Consider the following 24,998-nt stretch of genomic DNA (forward strand, 5'->3'; position numbering starts at 1 on the left):
TTGAATTTCTTTGGAGTTTGTTTGTGATTTCTGTTGTCATGGCAACAGGTTGTAATAAAAAAATTGAAATTTGTTATGACAATGGGTTTGACAGCCGTTCTATAAACGACATTTATTCATCCATAAGTGCGTGTGATTTATTAGGTGCGAGTTACACGATGGTTTAAGTCTAGAACTCGGGTATTTGAAATTAAAATGTAGAAACACAGACGGTCAGATTAACTCAAATTTTGTTACTTTGGCCAAAGCCTCTGCCAAAGTTGCAACTCTTAATTTGTAATTCGAAAGAATTGTGTACTTACCCTGTGGAAGTTTTTGTCGCACGGTTTTTTTTAGTTCCGGTCAAACAAAACCAGCCATTGTTGTACAGAATTTGTGATGAAAAATTTAGTCATCTTTTATCGACTAGATTTTATTAATAAAAATATTTAATCTTGGGAGACCTGGGTAATGTTTACCCAGGTCTCCCAATACAGAAAATTTGCTAATTTTCGGGGGTTGGCCCTATAAATGTAAATCTCCCATCTCCCCCCCCCCTTCAACATCTTAAGGCTTCTTAGGCTTTTCATATCTGTCTCGAGAAGACCAGAGAAGTCATGGACACAGGACTGAGAAAGGTTTCGAATAAGGGCCAAATTAAATTCCCCTGAAATTTTTTAAACCCGAAAGTTTAGTTTCGGAACTTTCTTTATTTAATATTTTTTCTCAAATCTTTTACAAAATTAGAGATCTGTCATTTTATCGAACCCGTTAAACACCATTTACAACAAAAATACGACGCTTGCATTTTTCATACCCGTGAAGAATTACTTCTTTCTCCAACCAATTCAGACGATGCAGGAACCTTTGACATCAAAGGTTCCAGCAAACAGCTAAGAATCAATGGGAGATCTTATTAGATCAGTAGCAAAGAATTTCCAGGTTGACTTGTAAAATATGCACAATATAATGTATACAGGTGAAATATTCTGTAATTTAAACTATTCTTTCAATAGATTCCATCTTTATTATAATTATTTTTTTTACCATGGTGGAACTAAAATGATTTACTTCGTTACCGGAATAAAGAGATAACTTTCTATTGTTATTCTTTTATATCTTTATTATATATTCTTTCTTTCATGTATTTTTCTTCGACTTATAAGATTTGATTTTTCTATCCTAGATAATCTATCTTCATTTTCATCTTCTTTTTCGTTCTTTTGTCTTCACCGCAGATGCAATTAATTTACATGTCTATAGATTTAAATATGATATCAACAATTTTGATCCTCAGCTCTTTTTAACACAAAGTAAGTTCACTGAAGGCTAACCTGAATTTTGGGTAGGTGAGATATAACTAATTACAGACTAATTTACTACCTGGTTTTTATTAAGGCTATCGTCATCAAGTTTTTTTCCTTTACAGGTTTTCTTATGTTAAAGTACATGTTTGATGTAGCTTGTAAACAGACTGTGTGAAAAGTATTTGCAGGCAGATTTGAATTTTTCAGGGAATAAAAAACGTGTTAGCCGATAATAAATTGTCAACCTTCACTCTCGTAAAGTTTCCAATGGTAGAAAAATAGATTGAAATGATATTTGACATCATTTCAACTATCAATGAGATGAAGGATAGGGAACTATGAGGTAGGAACATACAAAATTGATCTAACATGCAACGCATTTTCAACGTATGACTAGGACGAAAACAATTCTTTGATCTCAGTCATTGTTTTTCTCATTTCAGTCATGTTTGTTTTTTGCGCTGTTCACGATTTTGTTGTTGTTGAATAAACAACCCTTGAGTTCCATTCATTGACTTTAAAACATCTAAAAAAGACTGAGAATGAAGTTGCAACCATAACTTGCGAGAAATCTATGACTCTCATATTCTGTCCCTGCGCGTTTTCATAGTGATGAACACACCAAATGGCAAATGCGATATAATTTCATCGCCTTTGCTGCGAAAAGTGGACAATGCAACAACATAAATTTTTAAAGGCTTTACAATCTTACTTTTTCTTCTGAAATACAAAAGGCGATGGAAGAAGTATGAACTGCGGCTGAAAATTCAATTGGACTTTTCCACCGAAAAGAAATAAGAGGGCACCATTTTGCACAAAGCAGTGTAGGGCGCTTCTACCTAATCGGAAGATTGTGACCACAACAAAAGATAAATAGCAAATGTGGAGGGGACGTTAGATGTCGTGCAACATCCAATGTAAACAGGTCACTATAAACAGTGAGTTTGAAGTGTTGCTAACGATAAAAACATTTGCTTACCTCCAATGACATTCTAGCTGTGTTGACATTCTACTGAGATCAACAAAATGAATTTTATTATCTTTATTTATTTTGTAACAGAATATAGAGTATCAAGAATGCATTCCATTGATAAATATTTTTTTATCCCTTTGTTTAAACAGTATATTTTTATTAAAATATTTTTTCTTTAAAAATAGTTGTTGCTAATATTATTTTCCAAAGTGAAGAAACATATAAAAGAAGTAGTACTGGTTGGTCGTATCGTTTCGTTCTGTATTGTGTTGTAACGTATCGTGTTGTAACGTAGCGTGTTGTAACGTATCGTGTTGTAACGTAGCGTGTGGTAACAGAGCCTGTTGTAACGTATCGTGTTGTAACATAGCGTGTTGCAACGTATCGTGTTGTAACGTAGCCTGTTGTAACGTAGCCTGTTGTAACGTAGCCTGTTGTAACGTAGCCTGTTGTAACGTAGTTGTAGCGCGTTGTAACAGAGCGTGTTGTAACGGAGCGCGTTGTATTCATATTAGGGTTTTGTTGTATAGAATGTTTACATGTGTATTTTTTATAAGCAAGCTCTTTTTAACAACCGTCCTACAATTCGCAAAATGCCATATCTACTTTGAAGGCAACAATAATAGACAGAAGAAGCTACATATAATTTTTCGATATGTAGCTCAATAACGGATTTACTTTGATTTTGACATTTTTTAGCTTTTTTTCATATTTTCCAAGAAAATTATGCATTTGATCTACGCATTAGGGGGTCATCATATTAATTTGGTTACATCACTTTAGGTACATCGCTTTGGATACATTAATTTAGGGACGTCAATTTAGGCATATCAATTTCAGTGGTGTTCAGCAGAGATTTTGATAACGAAATTATTTGATTTTTCGCTCAGAAAACATTTTAAGGTATGTTTTAGCAACTATAAAGTCGAATTAAGTTTAAGTATTAAAAACAATCTTTACTAGATAATTACCAGTAAATATTACACGGTTATAACATTACTTTTTCCTAGAACTAGCTAATCTAGCTTTATTTCCTTCCTTACATCTTTCCCAACAACCTCTGTCCTGGTTTACTTATTATTAGAACTCTGGTGCAAAAAGACTGAGTGTAGCTCCTTTTTACGACGCCTGAATATGTATTTAATAGGGAAACCAATAAGATTTTAAATTAAGTAATCGGTCAATCAGCCAGATAGCATATCAATCAAATAAAAAATCGAAAGCTTTTTTGTTTGTAAAATGAATGAACCGTCTTAAATTAAATTTTCCTATATGACGTCATACCCAATTAATGGTCTTGTAAAAAGTCACCGTCCCTACCAGGTAATCTCCCCAAATATTCACTCTTTTGAGGTGACTTTACTTTCAACATGTTGTTTCACCATAGAAACATAAACATTGTATATATAGCATATATAACGCTTGTAAATCAGAATTTACTAGAATATAATTAGGAACATATCTTGATTTAGATCGTGATTATTGCAATATACGGATGCTTTGATCAGAGACAGGAAAAAAAACTGTTTTGGTTAAAGATACGTGAAAGTCCTACATATGAGGTTTTACTTGAATTCATGTTTTACGAGATTTTCATTTGATAAAACCAACAAACGAAGAATGCCACAGATGGACCATAATTTCAACCAATCATGCGAGCAGTCGTCCAATGATAGTATGGAAGAAAGAAAACTGAATAATTCAGTAAACCACGAAAACTTTCACGTCGAAGACGAACTGTATAAACCTGAAGACAGTTTAAACATGGAGTTCTCTGGTCGGCCTGATAAAAACAAAAGAAAGCGAAAGCTGAGAGTAATACTATGCTTTGTGTCGGTTATCCTGTTGCTTATTTTAGCATGTGTGACCACGTATGCAATTACAAACGCTAAAAATAAGCAAGGCAATAAAAAGACACGATACATCGAGACATACGCAAAAACAACTGATTCGACAAAGGAAAAGGAAGAAGAGAAAAGCAAAGGAGAATACCAAAATGGAGAATGTAATACAGAAAGGTGCAAACTGATCGCAGAAAATTTGAAAAGGTCGATGAACTTTTCTATTGATCCATGTGATGATTTTCATGAGTACTCTTGCGGACATTGGAGTGAAGTACATCCTTTGCCAGCATCCCTCTCGAAATTGGATACAATCGGACTTCTTACAATAAAGAAGGATTCTTACATTAAAACGCTAATCGATTCACTTCCTAATAACGTCACAGGCGTTAAAAATAAAATTCTAAAGTTTTATAAATCATGTCGAAACTTAGAATTGATTGATAAGCGAGGCAAATCACCATTGTTGAAGTTTATCTCAAAATTTGGAAAATGGTCTCCAATTAATTCTGAGACAAAAGCAGGAGAAAATAGTCTCGATATTTCGTCCTTAATCATTTTGAGTCATCAATACTTTTCGTTATCTGTGTATAATGATCGAGTCAACTCACCGTTGTTTAAAGCAATGGTCAAAGTAAACGATGCCAACTCAAACCAACATATTTTTCAGGTAAGTGAGTTCAGGTGCGCACATTGTAATATGAGCATGCTACAAAAGATGATTTTTGCTGACTTCAGGATACACCATAAAATTTAAAATAATTTCTAGAATGATTCTCAAAAAACAAAAATTTTTAAGTAACTCAGAGAACAAGTTAAATGTGTTTTCAATATGTTCTTTTTACGCTTCACCTGTTATTCTAAGGAAGGCTTAATCCACACAGAACAACGTATTTCTTCGGAACCATCTGATTAGTAAGTTTTATCATTTTCAAAATTCTCTCCAATTGTTAATTTTTGAATACATTTTTTCCACCTGGATTATTCGGTGCCTAAAAAGCTATTTCATTTACAGTGGAAACTTAACCTAAAATAGAAATGTTATACTCTTTAACCTCTTGTTTGTCGATTATTTGAATACACAATAATAAAAAAACCATAGCGTAGTTAAGCCCTGAAAATGGTTTATCCATGTATAAATTTCCCTGGCACACAAAAAAAACTTTGAGATTTTGTAGTTTGATATCGATATTCTTATATTTTCAAATAAAGAAATATTAAAATCAAAATGGCGCATTAACACATGGCCGTATTCTTCTCTTTATTGTTATTCGAGAGTACTTGGATAAATTTGTTTTTCTCATACTGTTTTCAACTCATAAAATGTTATTTGAGAATACAACTGCACATCATAAACAGTATAATTTGGAATGGGCCAGCAAAACCAGAAACCCAGGGGCCATATCTCTTATTTCTTTTGCTATAAACAGGTTTTATGAACGCTCAACAATGTGGGACTTTATTTGGAATACTCGCAGTTAAAAACAGTTTCGTCGGCTCTATTTGTTTCGAAGAAGTCGGGAAGTAATACAACGAATTTTGATTCTTCTTCTTTATTTACAGCTAGCTTATCCTGATCTTCCCATAGCTGGTACAGCAGGCAAGGTGAGCTGATCTTGAATTGTTTATAAAGTGTTTCATAGTGTTTTCTAAATATAAATGGTTATATAATTCGAGCTGACAAAGGGATGAATTTTCAGTTGCCTTAAGAAATTTTACCGAGAAAAAAAATCCTATAAAAACACTATAATATTGATCATTTTCAGCTGCGCAAAAAATACAAGTTACTTCAAACGAACTACGTTGCATTGCTTGGTCCGTCATTTGATGCTGAGGAAAAACTGAAACAACTGATGGATTTTGAAATCGAATTAGAAAACGTAAGTTTTCAATTAAAATGGTGTTACCATTTTTCGAGTGTTCTTCAATTGTGAAATAAAACTTTTGCATCATTTTTAGATAACGTCTCCATTTACACGGAAGAACAGCCCTGATGTAAAGACAGAGTTAATAACGATAAAAAAATTTGCAGAAGCTGTAGGAACTGAGGTATGCTGCGCAGTTAAAAGACAATCTTCAGTTTTACTCACTAGCTGAACTCGAATTCTTCAAATATCTATTCAAATTTTTTATATATTTTGCCACATTGGATTTCTAAATACATAGTTAAAGAAAGGTGCGTCCTTTCATTGATTATCTAAATAAAAAAAAACCTAAAATGCGTTTTCCCTAAAACAAAAATCATAATTGTTACCTAGTTACTCCTGGAACATGGACGGCCAAAAAGAGTTAAACAAGCAAGTCTCAACAAGATACATCACAGCCAGTTTTTAACAGGCGCTTTTCTGTATTTTTTCCAATAGATAAAATGGCTACAGGTAATCAAAGGCTTTTTTTCGCCATTGGGCATTGAGATGAAGAATAATACAATTATTGGCATTAACACGATTGATTTCTTCAAAGCTCTGAATGATTTTATTGCAAGAACTCCAAAACAGTAAGTGATTTGCCTTTCTTGTCTGGAGCTCAATACATACTTGTTTTACTTTCACTAATTTTATTTAACACTACTAGATTAGTCAAAGACTACATCATATGGGTTTGTGTATGGAAGTTTGGCTCGTATGTATCAGGACCTTTTCGTGAAGCTGATCTCAACTTCCAACGTGCAGTGATGGGAATACAAAAACGACCGCAAAGATGGCAAAAATGCATCTCGGATATTGAACAAACTATGGAGTTTGGTTTAGCTTCATTGTACGTAGAAAAAGCTTTAACAGATGAAGATAAAGGATTGGTAAGATAGGTATCTTGATAGGCTGCTGCAGTCAAAATCATGTGGAATTTTACAAGAATTGTCTACTCAGACCAAATAAGTTATTATAATTATCACTGCACATTTTCAGGCAACAGAGATAGTGGCTAATGTCACCCGAGAATTTAAAAAGAATTTTGTAAATATTGAATGGATGGATGTGAGTACAAAATCCAAAGCATTTGAAAAGGTTAGTAGCAATATTTTGCATTCCTGAATTCAATGGAAGCTTGACATGTTCTTCTTATGGTACAGGTCGATGCAATGGCAATGAATATTGGATATCCCCAGTATGTTAAAAATGAGACTTATCTGAATATAAAATATAAAAATGTAAGTACGTTTAAGCGTTTATTTTTAACATCATTTCTTGTGTGTTCACAATTTGTGATATTGAGGGGTCGTAAATGCTTTTTAGGTGGTTATTAGCGAAAAAGATTATTTTGGAAATATATTAGATGTGTACAAGAACAAAAGAAATTTAAATTTGATGTTATTGAAAAAACCAGTCGACCGGAAAGAGTAAGTACCTAGATTTTTTCAGAATGAAAACTTGTCACAGAAAAAGTAAAATAAAAATCATTTTTGCTGTGTTTTTTTGAGGGTGTTTGTCTCATTGGACTAAAGCTAAACCTCTTTCATAAAATGTAGTTACAAGTATTTATTGGCAATTATTAGTTGTCCATTAGAGAATGACCTCAAAATCGCAGATAGTACATGGGCGAGGTTTTGTTTTCCTGCTACGGGATTTTTGTCATTTTTTGTTATCCCGTCTACACGTCAAGTTGTACACCGTAAGATTCATAATTTTTTGACACTTCTAAAAACAAAAATTCGAAACTAAATGTGATTATGACTAACATTTCCAGCAAATAACAGGACAAATGTCCCATCTTCAACAAAATTTGTTTCAATAAACAAATTGGTCCCAAAACAAAAAAATGGGTCGTATTATACAAAGAAGCATGTTGAATATGATATTGGATCCCATGATTCTTTTTTTTTGCATCCACGCGTTATTCAATAAACGAATGTGCAATTTTTGTTACGATTTATCCAGCGGGCACACGACATATATTCAACGTTGATTATAGTGGTTGCTGAAGGGTTGAAATGAAGTTGATGTTGATTGAGAGAATATTTCTATGCAACATCGAAGCGATGTTGACTAGACGTTGCCTCAACAACAGATTTACTTTAACGTATTATTTTTCACTATCATTTTAGGTATAATTTACCACCAACTCTGGTGGAAGCATATTACGATCGCCACAAGAATAAAATGAGTAAGAAAATAACTCTCAAAAACAATTTGTACCACCCTGAAAATTAATACCATTAACAAAGATAACAACGAAAACACATCAACAACAACAACAACAACAAGTAAAAATTATGGGTTTAAAGATTGTAGTTTTAAATTCTTTTTTAGTATTTTTGGCTGGTATTATGCATGCCCCGTTTCTTGACATCAATGGACCTATGTAAGAATATCCATTTATAGTTTTTGAGTTGCCATTAGAAAAGTTAGAAAAAAGCAAGCACAAAACTTCTCAGGGGAAATAATCGGCACAAAACTTGTCTTTTTAGAACTCAATTATAATCATATGTTATGTTTCATTCAGGGCGTTAAATTATGGGGCGCTAGGACTTGTAGCTGGTCATGAGATGACACACGCCTTTGACGATACAGGTTTCTAAAACTTTTTTCAGCAAACATATTTACTTTTCATTTGTACATACGTTGATTGTTGTTGTTTTAGGGCGGAAGTACGATAAGAATGGCGAGAAACGAAATTGGTGGACAGATAAAAGTTCTGCAGCATTTCGGCGCAGAGCAGACTGCATGGTGGAACAGTACTCAAATTACAGCTTGTATGGAATAAATGTAAGTGAGACCTTTGCTTTATAAAAAAAAATTTGAAGTGCATCTGAGCTAATAATCTCATCTTATTATTATTATTAGATAAATGGAAAATTAACATTGGGAGAAAATATTGCAGACACCAGCGGAATAAAAATGGCGTATATGGTAAGGCCTTCTAACAATGGTTAAGAAATAGAATGAAAGATATAGAATGAACATAACAAATTTGAAGATATAAATACAATTTGTAGTTGATTGAATTCAAACGCGAAACTTTCAGAAAGAAAATAAAAAAGTTATTTCAAGAAAAACACGCCATGGTTTCAAATGTACCAAAAACTCAGAGCATTTAATCTGAGATAATTATTATTTTTTATTATTCCAATTATTAAAACACGCCATGGTTTCAAATTTATTTCAAGAAAAACACGCCATGGTTTCAAATGTACCAAAAACTCAGAGCATTTGATCTGCGATAATTCTTTTCTCTTACCACATTTAGGCTTATAAAGAATGGGAAAGAACGCATGGAAAAGAGAAAAAACTTCCTGGAATCCCTTTAACAATGGATCAATTACTTTTTGTCTCGCATGGACAGGTAATTTTAAAAACTTAAAAGTTGTAATTTAAGTATATAAAAGAACATACAAAATTTACAATAAAAATACACGAGGCTTTTCGTAAATAAAACTTTTACATCGTTATTGTAAATTCTGTATGTTCTTTTAGATAAAAATCCTACTACGGCGAAAAAAACAATTTGTAATTTTAGTCTTAGTGTCTTTCTTTATACTTGAAATTCTTAAAACATTGCTTCTAGAATTTTAATGTTTGCACCTGCAAAATCATTTGAACGATTTCTTGTCCCCTGAATCACTTCCACTGATTATTATAAACAGTATTTCTTGACTTGGTTATAAGCAACCACAAAGTGACCAGACTTTTGTACTTTTTCCTAAGTAAAGTTAAGTATATAAATAAGTAGCATGTTCTTTTTTCTCGTAGGTCTGGTGTGGAGCATACAGAGAAGAATATGTACGAAGAGCCTTGCAGTTTGGTCCACATAGTCCCGCAAAGTACAGGTAATCTTTTTAATTTTGAAAACAATGCAAGGGCTGAGTTACAATATTGCATTCGCCTGAATCTATACTGACTGTAAACTGGCTCTTTCAACAGGAAAACCAGATTAGAACACTATTGTTGATGCTATGAGGGGGCAATGTATTTAAATTACGGTCAAAGGATAACAAAGGAAATCAATAATATTATAACAAGACCCCATAGATGTTAATTTTGCCCTTATTTTATATCAACCTCCCTAAACTTTATTATAAATAGTTCTTCTCTTCTTTTAGAGTTGTTGGTCCTTTGTCAAACTTAAAAGCATTTTCCGATGCTTTTAAATGTCCCCTTGGTTCAACAATGAACCCAGTGAAAAAATGTCAAATATGGTAAAGTGAGCCAATTGTTGACTTTGGAAGATTAGTATTGGATGAAAAGAGTTTTTGTTGTGAACAATGATAATATCAAAGAAGTTGACTTAAAAAGAAAGATGCGTTGTACCTTTTTTTACAGTAGTTGCCTTCATATATTTTGAAATGATAATGAAACATAAGAAACATTAAAACTTCAAATGTTGTATAAAGGTTTTGTATTATAAAAAAAATATATATATACATAGTTAAACGGGAATGTTCAAGACTCCGCAGGTACCATAATGTATAAAATCTCTCACGAAGTAAAACTATGATGCGAATGATACTATGATATTTTGAATAGTTCTATTGCATTAATTTAAAAGAGGAGGGGATGTCAGTATCAAATTCAAAAAGTTAACAACAGAGTTCCTGTTTTTCTTTTCTTTTTAAACTTTCCTTTGTTTTTAATTTTCAAGAAAAATATTTTTATCTTTTTTGTTGCATTGTTTTTCTTTTTTTAATAATTTTTCTTAACTATAAAGTTTCACAATAATTAAAGTCGCAATGTTTTTGTGTTTTCATTTAATCAAGCGAGAGATACGTTTTGTTTATTTCATTATCTATTTTCCTCCATTTTCCACAATTACATCTCTCGCAGATGACTTTCTTAAATTTCAACGAATCACAGGGTCTCTATTGTTAAAAATAATTGTACATTTTTTGATGTTATTTTATTATGAAAGGTACTTCTTTTATCATCGTCCTTTTTTTCATTCTATTTTACGTAATGGTGTTTTGTCCTGATGTAATTAACCGCAGATGGAAAAGTTAATAATGCTTGAAAAACAAGTTTTTTTATATATGAAAAAAGTTATAATGTCAGGACCATTTTCTTTTAACTATGAGAAACAGGCGTGGTTTGTGCAATGAGTAAGTTTGCGGTAAACCATAAAACAAGGTATGAGAACTCATCTGTTAGTTTATAGCTATGTTTTAAGCTTTGTTATTCAAATTGATATATTTTGTAACTAGATTGATCGAGAAATCATCTGGAAAAAAACTTTTAGCAGCATGCACAGGGAGAGTAGTATAGTTAAAAAAAAAAAGTTTGTAAAACATATTTGTGAATTCTCCTTTACCTTAGAAAATAATAATAAACCAGATGATACTACTGATAGTGTACGCATGCATCAGTAGCCTAGTAGTAGAATAATTTATAAACGTCAATGTATCACGAATGTTTTACCGCACGATATGTTCTAAAAAGTAATTCTGTTCCATGACCTGCAATAAATAGTTGCATTGCCCAACGTATTTTTATTCCACCCATCTGTCGAGACGTCAATCAGGAATTATATCTGCCTGTTGCAGATTAAGATGTGAAAGTGGAGATAAAATTTTTATCGTGTTTTATTGTTGTTTGGTAGCTACAAAACAAAAATAATTCGTACAGCAAAAGTTAGCTTTCTTGTATTGCATAATTTAATACAATTTTTCTTGCTTGTCCAAGTTAGTTTGCGCTTTCATAAATATTTGACGAAAATGAAGAAAAGAACTAGTTAAATACATAGATTTAACGATAAATAAAAACAAAGCGTTTACGACAAGTTTAACTTATTTTACTTAATTTTCGACAGCTTTCGCTTCCACACACCGTAAAAACGTACAAAGTTTTTTAAAATTGCCATATGAATTTATAAAAAAATAGAAAAATTATCATGTTAGAAGAACAGTTCTAAATGCAGCGGAGCAATAATTTCTGTTACTAGTGTCACTGCAAAACACATCAAAACAACAAAACGGCAGAGTAAAATAAGGAGTTTTTTTTATCCTTGCTAAGTTTGAAATCGGACAATTCTCTAAGTGCAGCAACTGTAAAAATACTCGTATAAAATTTCTCTAACATGAAATCTGAATATCCCATGAAGGTTGACATTAACTTAATCACAGTTTATATGACAATAAAGAGATATTTTCAATCTCCATTTTAGCAACAAAATCAATCTCCCTAACAAGACTTCTTTGAAAAATGATTTGATCCTTTAAGTAATTGGAGAATCCTTAAATTGGTTTTAAAACTCTTGTTGCTCATAAGAGATAAAAATCCTTTAAATTAAAAACATCTTATTAATTCACACAGGTACGTATTCTAAGAAGACAATTTTAATTGGTTATTGCTTGTATGATAAATACCACTGCAATGACATACAATATATTGATGGAAGTTAAGGAAAGGGATTTCAAATTACTTCGCAGGTACACTTAAATTTTAACACGCAAATACCAGTGCAAGATCATTAACAATCTGAGAATATTAATTCATTTTGTTTTATAGAATATTTGTTTTTGTCAATAAATGGAAATCAATAAATATTTTTATGAATGAATTGCGCAACTAAAAGAATATGTAATAAAGTGAAGGCTTAAAAAAGGGATACATATATGTAACAAACACGACTAAAATAAGATATATAACTTATTACCGTGCTCTTATACCCTTTTATAATGCAAAATTATCTCTTAAAATGATCATAAAAACTCCGTGAAGTCCACCTATCTACAATACGATCGTAAAAAAAGAATTACACCTTTAGATTTTTTGATCCAAGCCTAGACGCCTAGTAATTGTGACTGAGTGAATGTATAAAGAATCTTTTTTATTAAAATTAATCCATAAGGTATGTGTCTCAAAGAGGAATGATCAAAATGGATTAAGAGTTGAATTGAGGATGGAAAATTGAAAGCTTAACAGAGACTACAGCTTTTCTTTAAAGTTCTTTCACGATTTCCGGATTTTTCAATCTTATCCTGATCGTCGCTGATCGCTTACAAAATGTTTTCACTGTTAACCACTTACTTAGGAGAGAGATATAACGAGTAAAAGGCTTTGAATGCAAACCAAAATCTGATAATAACTATATGTCCATAGATAAGCAGCAGCTGTGTACATAAAAGCGTGCAAACAACGTTACGTAATATTTTACTCCAAATATTACGAAACAACTGTTGAAAAAACTATGCACCGGAGATTTTAAAAGCCCGATTTTACTACCTCTTTTGTTTTTTTAACCTGACAGACATACGTAAACGTCAATATAAATGTACGGTATACGACAAAAGTTTCCCTGCATTCTGACACTAGAAAAATAACGTAATGACATTGTCACATAACAAACTTCTTCTTCTTCCTGCAAAGTTAAATTACGAATCACCGTAAACACACAATTTAATCAGTTTGAGAATGTTTCTGAAGGGTTGATTGAAATGTGTTGACGTATTCAGTTCCTTATCAGTTACTTAAGGTTCCATAAAGGAGCTGATTGATATATTGATAGCATTAAGAGATTAAAAAAAAAATTGTTAATAAAAAAACCACCGAATAAGCAAGTCATGAGAAAATTGCTATCATTAAATTGTACTTTGTTGACATGGAAAGATAGTGGCAGTGTTTGGGAAAATTTGTTTGTTTTTTGTATTATGCTGACGTGTTGCTAGCTTGTAGGGTACTTACAACTGTGTTATTGATTTTAAGTAAAAAATCCTCCAAGGTGCATGTGCTGGAATTTTATCTTGGCTGTTCTAAGCGTTCCATCAATACCTTTCACGTGTAACATTTTATTAAAGCATAAAATGAGTTATCCTGATTGCATGCTACTGCACTTTATTTATGTCTCGTTACTTTGGCAGTTAATTAATTGGCAGAAATTCCTGCTGATACCAAGAGCCTGATCATGGCGCAATCAATTTTGCATCCGCAGGGGCTTTTTTAGTAGATTAGTATATAAAAAAACTTTTGCAACGAAGTCATACTATTAATTTATATCTTCGTGTTATTAGAAATAGCGCAGTGGTATAGAGCATCGGGACTTATGTATGTAGTTGTCAAGGCGTAGCAGCACGTGAGTTTATTTTTCTCAGCATATCGAAAGAGATACAAAAAGTCCTTGGATTAAGGTTGTAATTAGCCTAGGCTACGTTTTGTATAAAGAATATAAGTTTAGAAAGACAAAAAAATGATCAAATGAAAAGTTATTAATTTCTATTTTCCGATATGCGTTTATTACTCCAGGAAGCAACAGTAAAATTTTGTTTTTACCCTGAGCCTATATAACGTTAGCCGTATGCAGCTTGATGAGTTTAGGAACTCGATATCGAAGGTTCATGGTACGCGGTACACGAGTGTAATTTAAATGTTTTGCTTGCCTACTCCTGTTGTAAAGGGTTCTTAATTTATTTATTTGTTAATACAATTTTTTCGTTCATTTGTTTATTATTTTTATTTGTTTATATGTTTTTGTTTACTTGTTTGCTTGTTTATTTTTTACTTGTTTACTTGTTTACTTGTTTGTTTGTTTATTTGTTTGCTTGTTTACTTGTTTTCCTGTTTACTTGTTTACTTGTTTACTTGTTTACTTGTTCACTTGTTTACTTGTTTACTTGTTTACTTGTTTACTTGTTTACTTGTTTTCTTGTTCACTTATTTTCTTGCTTACTTGTTTCTTTGTTTGCCTGTTTACTTGTTCGTTTGTTTACTTGTTTGCTTGTTTACTTGTTTGCTTGTTTACTTGTTTGCTTGTTTACTTATTTACTTGTTTTCCTGTTTACTTGTTTGCTTGTTTACTTGTTTACTTGTTTTCTTGTTTCTTTGTTTGCCTGTTTACTTGTTTGTTTGTTTACTTGTTTGCTTGTTTACTTGTTTTCTTGTTTACTTGTTTGTCTGTTTTCCTGTTTACTTGTTTACGTGTTTGCTTGTTTTCTTGTTTTCTTGTTTACTTGTTTACTTGCTTGCTTGTTTATTTGCTTTCTTGTTTTCTTGTTTTCTTGTTTTCTTGTTTTCTTGTTTTCTTGTTTTCTTGTTTACTTGTTTTCTGGTTTTTTTGTTTACTTGTTTACTTGTTTATATGTTTACTTGTTTAGCTGCTTAGTTGTATGCTTGTTTACTTTTCTTGTTTACTTGTTTGCTGGATGACTTGTTTGCTTCTTTACTTGTTCGCTTGTTCTCTTGTTCACTTGTTCTACTTACATGTACAATATTCTCTATTTGCAACTTTTCAAAAAGCACAAATGATGCAGCTCCAGTAGTGTTGCAAATAAAAACCGGTCGGTATATTCCATGGCCATACGCAGTAGAAACCAGAGACTTACAAAAATACTGCTTTTGGATATTTAATTCTTGTATATTTGAATTTTAATTAAGTTTTCAACGATCGGCTTATAAACGTACATAGATATTCGAGTGAATCATTGATTCAATTAAAGCAATAGCCCTTTTTCAAAAACACGACCTTTATCTCCAACTACTATCTTTCTCGTCATTATCAAAATGCGCAATTATAATCAATATTAATACTAGAATCAATAAGAATAACGATAATAGCAATAATTTAAGACTAAGACCGTTATCCTTTTGGCTCAAAGAGAAGAGTCAATTTAAAATACGTTGTGCATCATCAGGTATTTGAAGTTACTTAATATTTTTTTATCTTTCGTTTATGTATCGTCAGTAAAACAATACAGTTCAACCTATGATAAGGAACTTTACCGAGTTGATTGAAATTACCACATATGAGGTTTTATTTGAATCCATGTTTTACGCGATATTCATTTGAAAGCACCGACAAACGAAGAATGCCACAAAAGAACCATAATTTCAACCAATCATGCAAACGGTCATCTGACAGTAGCTCCAGCACAGAAGAACATAAACTAAATAACATTACTGTAAATCATGCTCAATTTGATATTGACGAAACGTATAGGCCTGAAGATAGTTTAACTATGAAGTTTCGTGGTCATACAAGCAAAGATCAAAAAGAGAGGAAAAAAAAGCATTTGATAATTTACTGTGTGATCGCAGCCATCCTGTTGTTAATCTTGCTAGCTGTAATCTCCTTCGTTGTGGTGCATTTTGTAAAACGAGATGAAACAAAAACGTCTAATAACGACACGTCAATCAAAACTGAAGCTTCCACTAAAGATAACGAGGTGGATTCGAGCAAACGCAATGGGGAAAATAATGTAAATAAATCAGACAGCGATGAAGTGTGCAACACTGAGAAATGTAAATTTATTGCAGAAAACTTAAAAAAATCAATGAACTTCTCCGTTGATCCTTGTGATAATTTTCATGAGTATTCTTGCGGAATATGGGACCAAACACATCCCCTGCCAGCTTCCATGCCAAAATTAGACACAATGGCGCTTCTTAACTTGCAGAAAAATACCTATCTGAAGGACATCATTGAAACTGAATCACAAAAAGCTAAACAAGCCAAAGGATTCAAAAGTAAAATTCTAAAATTTTATAAATCATGTCAAAACTTAGAATTAATTGATAAGCGAGGCAAATCACCGTTGCTCAAGTTTATCTCGAAATTTGGGAAATGGTCTCCAATTAATTCCTGGACACAAGCAGGAGAAAATAGTCTCGATATTTCGTCCTTAATCATTTTGAGTCATCAATACTTTACGTTATCTGTTTATGATGATCGAGTCAACTCACCGTTGTTTAAAGCAATCGTTAAAGTAAACGATGTCAACTCAAGCCAGCACATTCTTGAGGTGAGCGAGTCAACACATTGTTAGTTGTGTGTGTGTTTTTTTTTTTTTAATTTGTTTGTTTCACAAAACCATTTTCATTTTTTATTTTCCTCTTTAGCATAAAAAAATAAGGATATTAAAAGAAAGACTTATTTTGAGCAAATGTAGAAGGAGCCATAGTTAAGGCCCGTTAACCCTATTCGGTCCGGGGGGGGGGGGGGGGGATTTCGCCCCCCCTGACGGTTTTTTTTTAATAACTCCTGATTGCTTTGTTATATGGCTATGATACTTACTGAGTTTCAACATTTATCTATTAGACACCTGCATGCTAATTTTTTAGGTCCCATACCTTTCAGAGGCTTTGATATTGGCCATTACTCGAAACTACCCCTAAAAATCTCTATGAAATCCTTATAATGGGGAAAATATAATAACTCCTGTTAGGATTATCCTTAGAACTTGAAACTTGCAACACAACTTTGTTTCATCAAGAAGAATCATTTTGAATAATTTGAACACGTGACTAATCCGATTTCCCGATTTTGTCGGATTTTACCCGAAAATCGGAAAAAAACGGATTTTCGGGCAATTTTTGGCAATTTTTCATTCGATCCATGTAAAAACCGGAAGATATGTTAAATAACTTTTATTTAGCTTTCAGAAACTTCAAACAGAATGTAAAAATTCGCTTTAGAACAAAAGTAATTATATTTTAAGCAGATAGTGGCATTTTTAACAATTTTCAAGCTTTTGATGACGTCACAGAAAATGTGCTGACGCAAGCAAATTTTTTTTGGCGCCATTTTGTTCCTTTTATGACGTACTATAAGTGTGCCAAGTTTGATTCAATTTGAACAACCCTATGAAAAGTTATTGAGGGGGGGGCGGAATCCGCCCCCCCCCCCCGGTCATAGTATGTTCGAAAAACCCCGGACCGAATAGGGTTAAGATCAAATATTAGGGACTATGAAAATATTATATTTTTTCAATGCGTGAGAATCAAAATAAACCCCAAAAAACGAAGTTGCTGTTCTTTCTTTGAATTGATAAAAACCATTTTGAGGATGTGGGTAAAATGTTAAACGTTACGATGTAAAAATGTCATATGGAAAAAGCACTTAGAAAGAGAGAATATAAGATTTTTTTTATTTTTCTGTGTTCAACGGCTAGTTGTGCAGTTTCGCATTTTTTTGCAAATTTGACAGTAACCTTATTTGTTTTGATTTTATTTCACGTTGCTGTTTTTGTTTATTTTTTTCGTGATCAATATTTGGCGCGTTTTTTATATGACATAAATTTTGTTGACAATTGACAACATCGTTGCAAATAGTCCCGTCCTTGTCTCATAAAGTCACTATTAACTTGATTGGTTCCAGCATTCCACTGGATTTCATATCAATTACCATGTTGTATAACAATGTCTATTAATCATTTCTGCTGTGTCTGCTGTGTTTTGCTATTGAACAACGACTTTCGTGGACATGTCACATGAGGGGAAGTATTTTTCAGGTCGCCAAATATAATGCTTTTAAAGCAAACAAAAAAACCTAAAACGTCATCAATATAACTGCACTACTTCGCATTAGGTGTTTTTACGAAAACTCTATTTTCTATCCTCTAAAGCAAGATATGTTTTACCTTCTGACAGCCCTAAAACGCAGTAATACTTTGAGCAGGTTGGTAGTTATGACGCATAGAGCTTACACTACATTGCTAAGTTAACTAAATGCCGAAAAAAAACAATAAATAAATACGCAAATAAAAAAATTGAACAAAGACGATTAAGATACATTTTTAATTGATTGGAAAGGTTAACTTGGTTCAAATTTGATTATGAATTTTTTAAAAGAATCTTAGTAAATTAATTGACAACATGTTTATGTTATAATGTGAGATTGATATTCCTTTACAAAAGAGGATTTACCGAAGGATTTGTGACGCCAACAAGGTTAAATTAAATTGTAAGAACAATTCTTTGAACATGCACTTCAAATTTCATTCGTTAACCAATAACTTTCAATATATTTTCCCTAAAAAAGCCTTTCCTAAACAAAATGGATGTAGCAAAAATTCTTAATATTCAGGTTTTTACTGCAAAGGATTCTATTATGACGGTTTATTCGATTCTCGTCGCATGCCTATTCAAATGTTCATTAAACTCAAGGCGTGGTGGATAAAGTCTCCAATTGACAATTTCCAAAAACATGCATTATATTCCCAAAATTAGCCTACGTGTAAGCTCTCGGGGTACTTCTCGGTTTGGACAAGTACTACATAAATAGGTAACCTGTTCTAACAGGGAATTTATTTGTAATACGACTTTATTTCATTTCCAGTTGTCGATGGGGGTTTCAAATATTCAATCAATTTTCTCCCAGAAGTAACATTTCTTAACTTCTTCCTGTTGTAGTGGAAAAAGTGAAGCAGATGGTTTTTGTAAACTCATAAACAGCTTACATGGAAAAATATTTGAAAATATTTTATTTCAGCAGTCTCTTATTTAGGTCAAACTAACTTCGAGCTACTGCTGTATTCACTGGGTATACCCAATGCTATTTTGAGATTGCATTTTTCAAAGATTCATCAGGCATTTAATGTTTTTACTATTTTTCAAGCTGTCTTTTACATAATTGACAGGATTAACAACATTTCTTATACACTCAAAGTTGTTTCCCAAATATGCAGTTCTTACACTAGTAACTAAAACCTCAGGGTATGTCATATAGGTGCTCGAAGACTACAGACGAGAGATTATGATATAGGGAATTTTTGTTTTTGCCCATCTTCTTCCAGCCACAAAGGGACAGATAGAGCTTAACAGGCTAATCAAAATAATATATAGGTTCATATCTTCCCGAAAAACAGTTAAGAAGGTATCCTATCTTAATTTTATTTATATGACATTATATTAAAACAGCAGTTTTGAAAGGGTGGAACAGAATCGCTGAATCGCTAGAACAGAATCGCTTTTTATACCAAGAGATCTTTCCTAAACATATTGACTTGTTTTCTTCCTTAATCCTGATCACCTTCTTGACGTCATCAAGCAGCTATAAATAACCATGAGACACAGTGATCACCTGAAAGAAGTATTTAATTTATGGAGCCTTTTTTAACAAAATCTTGACACTTTTAATCAAACGAATTCGATAAGGTGCATTCTTTTGTTGATAACATTAAACTGAACTTAACCGTTGCTAGTTTTGAAATAGCACGTGTAGGAACACGATGTTATCGGATTTTTAGCTCTTTGAAACTACCGACAGAAACTGATTTTTTTCCGTTTTCCAAAGTGCCTAGCACTGTACATATTTTCCTGGCTACAATATGACGTAGATACAAGAAAGTGTTTTGTGAAACGCATATTCAAATTTAAATCTAGATTTAAAACTGAGATATCTCACTATGCATTTACTAATCTGTTCATTTGATCTTTTTCAGCTGAATCTACCAGATCTTCCGATAGCGGACCAGACAATTTATATCACTAAGGATGCCCGCTCTAAAGCTGTAAGTGATGACGAAATGTTTTTGCATGACAATGAAAAGCGTTTTTTTTAATGGATTCAATGTTGATAAAAAAGTCTGCCCAATGTTTTTAACATTTGAGCAGTCTTTTTATATTTGAAAACCTCTATAATAAGTCCAAATATCGGTAATTCTTCTTTCTGATCGTGATGTAATGAAACCTGGTGTTTATTAAAACACTTATTTAAATATACGAAGCATCAAAGCATTATGTCCACAGATTATTCGTAGTTTTTGAGGATGGTGTTAATGTAAAAAAAAAAAACCCACGAGGACGCAGTCGAAATTCATGGTTTTTAATAATTAAGAAAAGTATTACCTTTTTTAATTTTACCATATCTTTTAAAAAAGCAAATTATGAAAATCGCCAGCCTATAAGACCTTGATCAGACTGAAGAACTTTTTGAGTAAGCTGAATTAAACGTTAAGTTATTTTTAACTATAAATTGAGACTAAAAAGTATAATTGTAAAAGAATAGAAATAAACGCGGCACCAAACAATACTATATTTACATGCTTTCACAAAACACGTATTATAAACCAATGTGAAACATGTCTACTTTCTTCAATTACATAACTGTTTTCAGCTGCGTACAAAATACAAGTTACTTCAAACCAACTACGTTGCATTGCTTGGCCCGTCATCAGACGCTGCGGAAAAGTTGAAACAACTGATGGATTTCGAAATCGAATTAGCAAACGTAAGATGTATTCAGCTAGGCTTACTAATAAAAACATTGAATATATCATTGCATGCCTGCCTAAGGTAATATATATTTGTCTAGATCACATTGGAATCTTCGTTTATTCGAAACGTTATGCAACAATACAACCTAACAACAATAAAAAGGTTCCAGAACTATGTTGGAACAGAGGTAGGGCAAACGTTTCTTTAAATGTGCATGAAATATAGCGCATGAAGGAACATGTTCAACAAAATCTAGTTGTCTTTCTAAATTATCTATAGATAAACTGGATACAGGTGCTGAAAGGCTTTTTTTCACCATTGGGCATTGAGATGACTGAACATACAAATATTGGTATCCGTTCGATTGATTTCTTTAAAGCTCTGAATGATTTTATTGCAAGAACTCCTAATCAGTAAGTCAACAAAATATTATTTCTTGCCCGGGTCTCAATACATCCTTTTTATTGCCTTAACTTTATGAATCATTAACAAATTTAGATTAGTCAAAGACTACATCATATGGGTTTGTGTATGGAAGTTTGGCTCGTATGTGTCAGGACCATTTCGTGAAGCTGATTATAACTTCCAACGTGCAGTAATGGGAATACAGGAACGACCGGAAAGATGGAAAAAATGTATCATTGATATTGAACAAACTATGGAGTTTGGTTTAGCTTCATTGTATGTAGAAAAAGCTTTAACAGATGAAGATAAAGGATTGGTGAGATTTTTACAGGGATTGTTGTGATATGGCAATGCAGAACAAGGTAAAAGAAATTAAAATGTTTGTTTTGTTTTGTTTTTAGGCAACGGAGATTGTAGCTAACATAACACGAGAATTTAAAAAGAACTTAGTAAATGTTGAATGGATGGATGTAAGCACAAAGGCTAAAGCATTCGAGAAGGTGCTAAATTAAGTAAAACTCGCAGAAATCTACCTAACCGTTTGCAGACTACGTATTTTCTATGTTGTCTTTTTATCTTACAGGTTGATTCAATTGCGAAAAACATTGGCTACCCTCAGTATGTGAAAAACGAAACATATCTAAACAGGAAGTACAAAAACGTATGTTGATGTTACGTAACTGTGAAGAGTGAAAAGAAGACAGATAGTGTGGCTCACACCGTCATAGCATTTCTGTTTGATGCATGAGAAAATTTCAGTAAATTAATACATAATGCTCTGTATCTTTTTAGGTTCATGTGCATCGAAGGTATTATTTTGAAAATGCTCTTAAAATGTACCAGCAAAAGCGGATTTCAAACTTAAAGTTGTTAAACGAGGCAGTTGACAGAACAAAGTATGTTGTACTTTTTATACATAATATTTACATGATTATATATATACTAGTCGTTAGCCCGTGGAAGAATCCACGGGTTTGCCCGTCCTTTTTATACCGCACTGCGTGCCGCTACTTGCGCAGCTAAGCTACCATTTTGCATGACAGACGGACAGACGTATACGGGTATCTAATATAGACTAGTCGTTAGCCCGTGGAAAATCCACGGGTCCGCCCGTCCTTTTTATACCGCATTGCGTGCTTCTCGCTATTGCGCAGCTAAGCTACCATTTTGCGTGACAGACAGACGGACGGAAAGACGGACGGAAAGACGTATACGGGCATTATAATATAGATATATATATATATAGGTTCTAAAATATTTATTACGGTTTTTTATATTTTTCAGCTACGATCTACCACCTACACTTGTCGAAGCGTATTTTGATCCGAACAAAAACAAAATGGGTAAAGCTTTTTATTTTCGACATATTTCTAATCTCCACCTGTAGGTTTGTGCTGACCATTTCTTAATGTTCTTCTAGTGTTTCTGGCTGGTATATTACATGTTCCATTTTACGATACCAAAGGACCAATGTAAGATATGTTAGCATGTTGCAATTGACTTTAGACATAAGAACCATGGTTAAGGGATAACATTCAATGAAATACTCTTGTCTATCTTTAGGGCGTTAAATTATGGGGCGCTTGGCTTGGTGGTGGGACACGAAGTAACACATGCTTTTGATGACTTAGGTAAAATTCTTAACCAGCTTTACCCTTTTATTTCTACTTTTAACAACTAATTTCATTTGCCTTTTACACCAAACACGTTTCCTTTCCACAGGGAGACAATTTGATGGCAACGGTGAAAAGAAAAATTGGTGGACAGATGAAAGTTCGAAAGCTTTCTATAAAAGATCTGACTGCATAATGGATCAGTACTCGAACTACAGCATGTACGGGATAAATGTAGGTTTGATCTTAGTGTTACTCTTGTATTAGTGAAGGTTAAGCTATCCCTCGTCATAAGTATGCACTCTACCAAATCTTCGTCATTCTGACCACGTTAACTGCTTTTGGTAACAAAATGCTGACCTTCTCTCTGTCGAACAATATCAAGCTCTTTGTGCGAAATTTGATTGAATAAATAACACGTATCGCTGTTGATTGATTTAAAAAAAGGATGTCACCAAAGAATCTGATGCCAGTATATTTAGTACTTCAAAATCTCAATGGAGTTCAAAGAAAAAACCGATATATGATAAATGTTTTGTTATGATAGGTGGATGGCAGATTGACGTTGGGTGAGAATATTGCAGATAATGGTGGAATCAAAGTTGCATATTTGGTATGCTTACTGTTTCACTTATTTTATTATACAAAATGAAAGTGAGAGTTTAGTAAAACATGTTGATTTTTTAGGCTTACAAAGAATGGGAAAGAACGCATGGAAAAGAGAAGAAACTTCCTGGAATCCCTTTAACAATGGATCAATTACTTTTTGTGTCGCATGGACAGGTAATGCAAAACATATCGCTATATTTGAAAGACCGTGGCCTTTAAAATTACAATTAAAACTATTTCTGTTTCTGGAGCATAAGGATATATAACGTTTTTATAATAGCGTGTTTTTAATGGCAGTAAATTGAAACTGATAAATAAACCTTTACGGCAACTTTTCTTCACTTTTTCATGAAATGATACTTGAAATCTTGGCTTTAAACCTGATATATTGTAGACTTTTTAGATTTACAGCAAAAAACAACAACAAACAAAGCAATCTGCTACAGGTTTTTTAAAATTAAACTAACCGACCTCTACTCGAAGGAGGCTTATCAGTACGAGGTGAAAATTAAAAAGCTTTCAACTATGACATTAATACCACAAAAACAACATTTTCTCATGTCGGATTAAGTTAAGAATTTATACACACACCAAGTCAATGATGCTGGATATGATTTCAAATCAAAGCAGCAAAATTTCACATTTTTTAAAATATGTAGTTTGGAAAATGTTTATAGATGATTATATTTGAATAAAACTCCAGTTTCTTTATAATTTAAGGTCTGGTGTGGAGCATATCGGGAAGAATATATAAAACGAGCATTAAAAATTGATTACCACAGTCCTGCGAAATACAGGTACGTTTATTTCATCCCTATATAAAAAAAACTTTTTATTGCAACAACTATACGTCAAAGTTTTATTTTCTTAGAATCATTGGACCGTTGTCAAATTTAAAATCGTTTTCAGATGCTTTTAACTGCCCAGTTGGTTCCACAATGAATCCAGTGAAAAAATGTAGAGTTTGGTGAAAGAAAAAAAAAACATTGTATTATATGTATATGTTTATATATATTTCCACTGCCTTCGATTGTCGTACTATCTAGAAAGTTATCTTAGAGAAGCCTGCTTACCCCAATATATCTATGATACGGAAACAATCGGCTGGTACAATGGAGTGTGTAATTTTTCTATCTTAATAACAAAGTTTTCTGTAGCTGAAACAAATACGTATGCAATATTTGAAACTTTGGACAAGCAGCAAATACATGAAACAAAATGCTGAAAAACATTGCAGTTACCCAATTGATGTAAATTAGCCAAACAATGAAGAGTTCATTACGTGTTCACACCAGTGTTTCATCTATATCATTAGAAGTTGGAAGTCCTACTCCACAATTAACGCTTATTGTATATTTAATTAAAGTCGTAAAATATTTATGAAAAAACATTATATTAATTGAATGTAATTGTTT

General features: G+C 32.6%; 3 protein-coding genes across 5 annotated transcripts in view; 2 read left to right on the forward strand and 1 right to left on the reverse strand.

Moving 5' to 3' along the window:
• LOC130645468 (uncharacterized) overlaps positions 1-1,294 on the reverse strand; it is a 48,288-nt gene extending 46,994 nt beyond the window's left edge. Inside the window, exon 1 of the mRNA XM_057451467.1 lies at positions 1,285-1,294. The gene's annotated coding sequence lies outside the window, so the exon portion shown is untranslated. The remainder of the gene's footprint in view (positions 1-1,284) is intronic.
• On the forward strand, positions 1,279-11,060 carry LOC130645471 (endothelin-converting enzyme homolog). 3 transcript variants are annotated; one of them, XM_057451472.1, is made up of 18 exons: positions 1,279-1,324; positions 3,732-4,770; positions 5,664-5,705; positions 5,867-5,980; positions 6,060-6,149; positions 6,464-6,597; positions 6,675-6,897; positions 7,007-7,105; positions 7,171-7,248; positions 7,334-7,437; positions 8,143-8,201; positions 8,348-8,399; positions 8,541-8,608; positions 8,679-8,803; positions 8,882-8,947; positions 9,285-9,380; positions 9,788-9,864; positions 10,138-11,060. In XM_057451472.1, the coding sequence occupies exons 2-18, from the start codon at positions 3,817-3,819 to the stop codon at positions 10,235-10,237; spliced, it is 2,481 nt and encodes an 826-aa protein (XP_057307455.1). In that variant the 5' UTR covers positions 1,279-1,324; positions 3,732-3,816; the 3' UTR covers positions 10,238-11,060. The 3 variants fall into 3 exon arrangements, with proteins under 3 accessions (XP_057307455.1, XP_057307457.1, XP_057307456.1); XM_057451474.1 differs by lacking the exon at positions 1,279-1,324 and adding an exon at positions 1,498-1,629; XM_057451473.1 differs by lacking the exon at positions 1,279-1,324 and adding an exon at positions 2,326-3,162.
• Positions 11,052-24,987, forward strand: LOC130645470 (endothelin-converting enzyme homolog). Its single transcript, XM_057451471.1, has 18 exons — positions 11,052-11,158; positions 15,705-16,761; positions 20,182-20,250; positions 20,856-20,969; positions 21,054-21,143; positions 21,236-21,369; positions 21,455-21,677; positions 21,763-21,861; positions 21,945-22,022; positions 22,154-22,257; positions 22,646-22,704; positions 22,782-22,833; positions 22,925-22,992; positions 23,084-23,208; positions 23,522-23,587; positions 23,662-23,757; positions 24,304-24,380; positions 24,455-24,987. Exons 2-18 carry the CDS (start codon positions 15,766-15,768, stop codon positions 24,552-24,554), a joined length of 2,550 nt encoding a protein of 849 aa, XP_057307454.1. The 5' UTR covers positions 11,052-11,158; positions 15,705-15,765; the 3' UTR covers positions 24,555-24,987.
• The last annotated feature ends 11 nt before the right edge of the window (positions 24,988-24,998 follow it).

Source organism: Hydractinia symbiolongicarpus, chromosome 5, assembly GCF_029227915.1.
Source record: "Hydractinia symbiolongicarpus strain clone_291-10 chromosome 5, HSymV2.1, whole genome shotgun sequence".
Taxonomy (NCBI): domain Eukaryota; kingdom Metazoa; phylum Cnidaria; class Hydrozoa; order Anthoathecata; family Hydractiniidae; genus Hydractinia; species Hydractinia symbiolongicarpus.

Bases quoted from the DNA above. Each gene is read 5' to 3' on its own strand.
- LOC130645470 (XM_057451471.1), top strand. From the start codon at position 15,766: ATGAGGTTTTATTTGAATCCATGTTTTACGCGATATTCATTTGAAAGC. The intron at 22,705-22,781 runs GTAAAGCTTTTT...ATGTTCTTCTAG, and splicing joins TCCGAACAAAAACAAAATGG to TGTTTCTGGCTGGTATATTA. The intron at 22,834-22,924 runs GTAAGATATGTT...GTCTATCTTTAG, and splicing joins TACGATACCAAAGGACCAAT to GGCGTTAAATTATGGGGCGC.
- LOC130645471 (XM_057451472.1), top strand. From the start codon at position 3,817: ATGAGGTTTTACTTGAATTCATGTTTTACGAGATTTTCATTTGATAAA. The intron at 4,771-5,663 runs GTAAGTGAGTTC...CTTTATTTACAG, and splicing joins CAAACCAACATATTTTTCAG to CTAGCTTATCCTGATCTTCC. The intron at 9,865-10,137 runs GTAATCTTTTTA...CTCTTCTTTTAG, and splicing joins CATAGTCCCGCAAAGTACAG to AGTTGTTGGTCCTTTGTCAA.